The 6,000-nt window shown below is 40.3% G+C and overlaps 1 protein-coding gene across 4 annotated transcripts in view; it reads right to left on the reverse strand.

Moving 5' to 3' along the window:
* gripap1 (GRIP1 associated protein 1) overlaps positions 1 to 5,631 on the reverse strand; it is a 61,065-nt gene extending 55,434 nt beyond the window's left edge. For 2 of the 4 annotated variants that reach the window (XM_061889271.1, XM_061889269.1), the window contains exon 1: positions 5,446 to 5,629. In XM_061889271.1, the coding sequence (XP_061745255.1) occupies positions 5,446 to 5,487 (42 nt within the window). In that variant the 5' untranslated portion in view covers positions 5,488 to 5,629. Of the gene's footprint in view, positions 1 to 5,445 lie in introns of all 4 variants that reach the window. The other 2 variants (XM_061889270.1, XM_061889272.1) reach the window with 2 other exon arrangements.
* Positions 5,632 to 6,000: the final 369 nt, after the last annotated feature.

Raw genomic sequence — 6,000 nt, forward strand, 5'->3', positions numbered from 1 at the left:
GCGGAACACATTAAATGAAGTGGTAGGCCAAATATGACCCCAGAGCCTTTAGTTTGACACCTGTGCTTTCCCATCAAGCTATTTTGGTTGTATCCAATCATCTGCATCAACACACCATTCATGCATTATTGTGAGTGTTTATAAAACGATAGTATGATGACGCACACAGTTCAGCATGTATCAGTCTGTTTAAGGTGAATCCAGTGTCAACGTGGACATTATGAGCCACAGGCACATTATTATTATTTAGACTGACCATACGTCCTCTTTTTGCGGGACTGTCTGGGCGGGGTTTCTTAAATGCCTTAAATGTCCGGCGTTTTGGGTGAAGGTTGTGTATATTTCCAATGTACGTACAGGGTTAAGAGCGGTTAAAAACAAAACAAATAGTGATGATGTGTGCACGCAGCAATATTTGTGAGGGAAGGGCAGAGATAGAGTGAGCGAGACAGCGGGGTAATGTATTAATTGTCAATCAAGGCATACTTGTCCAACAGCCATACAGGTCACACTGAGGGTGGCCGTATAAACAACTTTAACACTGTTACAAATATGCGCCACACTGTGAACCCACACCAAACAAGAAGGACAAACACATTTCGGGAGAACATCCGCACCGTAACACAACATAAACATAACAGAACAAATACCCAGAACCCCTTGCAACACCAACTCTTCCGGGATGCTACAATATACACCCCCGCTCACCTCCTACCCCAACCTCAACCCCAAATACGTCACATTAAATACTCCACTTTGAAAAATATTTTTGGTGAAAGATTTTGCATATTTTGTGTGTTTGCCATAAAAAAACATAGTTTTGTTTGACAAAAAAGGGCAAAAAACAAAGAAACAAAAAAAACAAACATTAAAAAAATAAATAAAAAATTTTGAAATGAGGAATAGATCTGAAGTTGATGTAGACTCCAGAGATGTATACGTTAAATATAAAATGTATGTATGCCCTGGCACACCATTATCCTCATTTCATGACCGAAGCAAAACACTTTTTACACTTTTCTCCTCAAATAAATACACCTACAACTTATTAAATAAACACATAGAAAAAACTACCAGCAGCGGTAAAATTTAGATCCATGAAGGAAAGAAGAAAGTGGTCCATTTTTTTTTTTTCCTTTGTCATGAAAAAGGGACGTTTTTGTCATGAAAAAGGGAGGTTTTTGTGGTTGGTGCACTATTTGTAAGCGTATATTGTGTTTTTTTATGTTGATTTAATAAAAAAAATAAAAAAATTTTTTTAAATAAAAATGAATAAAAAATTCTTCTGCGGCCCGGTACTAATCGGGCCACGCGGCCCGGTGGTTGGGGACCACTGCGCTAGAGAATGAAGAGTGTTTACTCCACGTGTCAACATCTCCATTCGGTGTCACACGCTCACACCATCAAAATGCCGAGGCAAACATTTCCAGGTCAACACGGTATGAAAAATAGTCAACAACAAAAAGAGATAATGTCCGCAGGAAACTACCACATTGCAAAGGACATACACTATTTGATTTCCTATTATGCAGCTCATTTTTATTTGAAAATTATTAAAATATCTTGTGTGACATCATGCACAAAAGTGCACCTTATTTGTTTTAAACTATTGTCGTGGCGTTCTGTACAAAAAGTGCACTTTGATTTAGTGTTTTTTTGATGTGTCATCTTATTGACATCATTCACAAGTGAAGTGAATTATATTTATATAGCGCTTTTTCTCTAGCGAATCAAAGCGCTTTACATAGTGAAACCCGACATCTAAGTTACATTTTTTTTTTTTTTTAAACAAGTGTGGGTGGCACTGGGAGCAGGTGGGTAAAGTGTCTTGCCCAAGGACACAACGGTAGTGAATAGGATGGCAGAAGCGGGGATTGAACCTGCAACCCTCGAGTTGCTGGCACGGCCGCTCTACTAACCGAGCTATACCGCCCCGCAAAGCTATTAGTGCACAAAAGTGCACTAATAGCTTGTTTTAAAATGTCTCTGACAATCCTGCACTTTTTGTTTTGGAAATGACATGAATGTTGGTGCCACTGCTTAATAAATGTTTAATAATTGCAGTTTTGGTCAATTGGCTTAGTTGTGATTTCCTTCTCTGCATGAAAGTTTAAAATGAGCATATATTAATGCAGTATGAACAAGAATGTTTTAACGTAGACACATAGAATCATCATACTGCTGTGACTACATGTATCAAGTGTTCATTCAAGGCTAAGGCAAAATATTGAGATATATATCATGTATCGCGATATGGCCTAAAAATATCGCCATATTAAAAAGAGGCCATATCGCCCAGCCCTAAAGTGAATATGTCTTCTTTTTATACTATTTCTTTTAATGAAAAAGGCCAACTGAAACCCACTACTACCGACCACGCAGTCTGATAGTTTATATATCAATGATGAAATCTTAACATTGCAACACATGCCAATACGGCCGGTTTAGTTTACTAAATTGCAATTTAAAATTTCCCGGGGAGTTTCTTGTTGAAAACATCGCGGAATGACGCGTGTTTGTGACGTCTCGGGTTGTAGCGGACATATTAGCCCAGCACCACACACAAGTAAATGTCGTCTCTTTTCATCGCATAATTCACACAGTAATTTGGACATCTGTGTTGCTGAATGTTTTGCAATTTGTTCAATTAATAATGGAGACTATAAAGAAGAATGCTGTTGGTGGAAAGCGGTGGATTGCAGCTGCGGTGTTTTTTTGTTTGTTGTGAAGCTTTAACACAGAGCGGTCAAGCGAACATGTTTCTCTACGTCAACCAGCAAGTTTTTGGATGGGAAAATTGTGATATTAAGTCGGCTCTTACCGGAGATATCAGTGGATTATACCTCCTCTTACTGCAGCTCAAAAAGGCAGCTGTGATTTTGGCTCCTCGGCTTCTCTCAGAGACATTGGCGTTCACTGCAGCCATCTGACTTTCAGGTATGAATTTACAATCTCATTAAAACACTATTAAAACAATAAGCAAATAAGGGATCTTCCAGAATTATCCTAGTAAACGTGTCTAATTACATCTGAAGCCTGGAGCCGTCGCCTTTTTTTTTTTTTTTTTCTGCTTCACTCTAACTTTCCTCATACACAAATCTTTCATCCTCGCTCAAATTAATGGGGAAATTGTCGCTTTTTCGGTCCGAATTGCTCTTGCTGCTGGTGGCTATGATTGTAAACAATGTGAGGATGTGAGGAGCTCTACAACCCGTGACATCATGCGCACATTGTCTGCTACTACCGGTACAGACAAGTCTTTTTTATTAGCGACCAAAAGTTGCGAACTTTATCGTGGATGTTCTCTACTAAATCCTTTCAGTAAAAATATGGCAATATCGCGAAATGATCAAGTATGACACATAGAATGGACCTGCTATCCCCGTTTGAATAAGAAAATCTCATTTCAGTAGGCCTTTAATCCAAGGCTAAGGCAAAACATTGAGATATATATCGTGTCTTTCTCTCTGGCACTCACCGAGGGTGGACGCTCCCCTTTCCTCTCCCTTATCTCTCCTGCTTGCATCTTTGTTTTGTCTTGTCTTAACATTTTTGTTGCCTCTTTTTGCATTGCTCTCCAAATCTAAACATTGGAATTATTTAACTGGCCTCAACAAAATTGACAAGATCTTGGGTTTGGGGGAACCTGCTGTCGTGACAAAGCGGTTGTTGCTGGACACACGACGGACTCTTGGGAGAAGGAGGGCCGCGTGCCTGGCGACCCTTTTCTGTCGTGGACTTGAAGATATCCACCTATTCGGAATTATGACAACAGGACATCTACTGATTGGAGTAAGCATTGCTCTGGTTTGTCGACAAATTGGAAGTTGCTGGCAATCTTCAAAGTACCCCAAAGCTGCCACAAATGATTGGAGGATGCGGGAAGAACTGTGGATTACATCGGACTGTCTACCCCACAGTTTTTGAGGATCAGTCATAGACAATTTTAGAGTGAAAAGCAAATTTTATTTTCACTCGCATACAAAATCATTTCAACTTGGATTTTTTTCCCTTGCTTAGAGACTCTCCCGAAGGTCACTGCAGGAAGACACAACAAACTCACTTTTTTGTCTCTCATGGACACACACCTGTTGAACTTTGGACTAGCGACGGCCAATTCATCAAAGCCGCGGAACAGAGACACACTATGGGCTTATACACACACACACACACACACACACACATCCACAAAAAAAAAATATATACGCCACACATACACCCTCCTGTCCCCCAATCCAACGCCCTCGACGCAATCTCGTAGGGGTGATGAATGGATGGTCAGCGCCTGAGAGCTGCGACCTACCACCATGACCTTGAACTACCTTCCCTCTGTTGCTAGATATCTTGAGATGTATTTTGTAATATGTATATGTGCTTTGCTATGGAGGTTTTTTCTCACTCCGAACTGGGCCCCCTTAGGAGCCCAGTCTGGATTGTATTTTTTTACTCATCCTTCCCCAGCGTTTACCTTTTTCCCATCTTTTACAGGGCGCCCTATGGCGACCCATCAGTGTTCTTGTTCTGTAACCCTGTACACTGTTTGTTTGTCTAATCTTGAACAGGTTTGTGCTGAAAACAAAGTTTCGTTGTATTTGATGCAATGACAATAAAGAACTACCTACCTACCTTGTGTATCGCGATATGGCCTAAAAATATCGCAATCTTAAAAGGGGCCATGTCGCCCAGCCCAAACGTGAATACATTTACATATGCATAGAAATTTTTCTTCTTTTTCTATTATTTCTTTTAATGAATTAAGTAACATTTATGACAACCTTTTTCCAAAACACAGTATATAATGTGAGATATAACAGGACAATGCATACTTTTATCATTAGTTTTCAAAACACTTGCAAAAAAGTGGAACCCCATTTTTATGACTTGATGGGGTCCATGGGACCCCATTTTGAAAATTCCCAGCACCAACACTGCTGTCAACAGAGGAGAACAAATTATTTATTTAAATAAATATATTATTTATAAAGCAATTTCAAGTATCATTGGCGAATGTTCACCTAGTCCCCGGCCTTGGCACGCATATATGTGTCCTCTTTTTGGGATTTCAGAATATGGTCAGCCAATATTATTATTGTTATTGGAGCGTGTGGTCATGTGACCTGTCCACTACCCTCAGCACTGCTAGGCTAAAGCCAGCAAACATTTGCAATAAACGCAGCAAAGTTCCGTGGTTTATCAGAATAATATTGCTGGTTCGGTCCAAAACGTACAGTCCCGTCTACAAAAAGAATGTAAATAATAAAATAAGTGACAAGAAAAAAAAAAAAAAGGACTGGGCGGACGTCCCACGCAAGCGGGCAACGATTAGCGTCCGTAGGCTAACGGCAATAACGATTCACCCGGCGGCTTTAGGGCCAGGCAGTGAGTGACAACTATCCACGCGAGGTGGCCACGCCGCGACACGGCAGCCGTCGTGTTTCTTCCTACCTGCATGCGATGGAACTCCTCCTCGGAAAGAGCCTGCGACATGATGCTCTCCGCAGCCAGCAGGCTAGGCTAGGCTAGGCTAAGCTAGGCTAGGCTAAGCTAAGCTAGCGGAGAAGGAGCCGAGCAGCGGCAGGCAGAAGCGCTCTCGCTCCGGGCGGCGGTAGTGCGGCGCTTCGTCCACTAGGGGGAGACAAATACGTTTTCTTTGCAGCAGGTCATCATTTTGAATCAATAATGCAATATATAAGGTTTAAACCTCATTGGTTAGCTGAGGCTGCTGCCACCCCGGTAGGGATGGGATTTATTTTTTACGAGATTTAAACGTTTATTTTTATTTTAGTCATGTCTATATTCCTAGTTTCTCTTCTTATATTCTTATTTTACTTGTATTTTTATTCCCATTGTTGCTTTTTATTTTTATTCTTATTGTAATATTTTTCTATTTTGTTTCCATTTATACCCCCATTATTTACTTTTTACTTTTTAAATGGATCCAAACTCTGTACACTGCTGCTAAAATAAAAATTTTCCTGAAGGAATAAATATCAATAAATC

This window comes from Nerophis ophidion, linkage group LG27 (assembly GCF_033978795.1).
Source record: "Nerophis ophidion isolate RoL-2023_Sa linkage group LG27, RoL_Noph_v1.0, whole genome shotgun sequence".
NCBI lineage: Eukaryota > Metazoa > Chordata > Actinopteri > Syngnathiformes > Syngnathidae > Nerophis > Nerophis ophidion.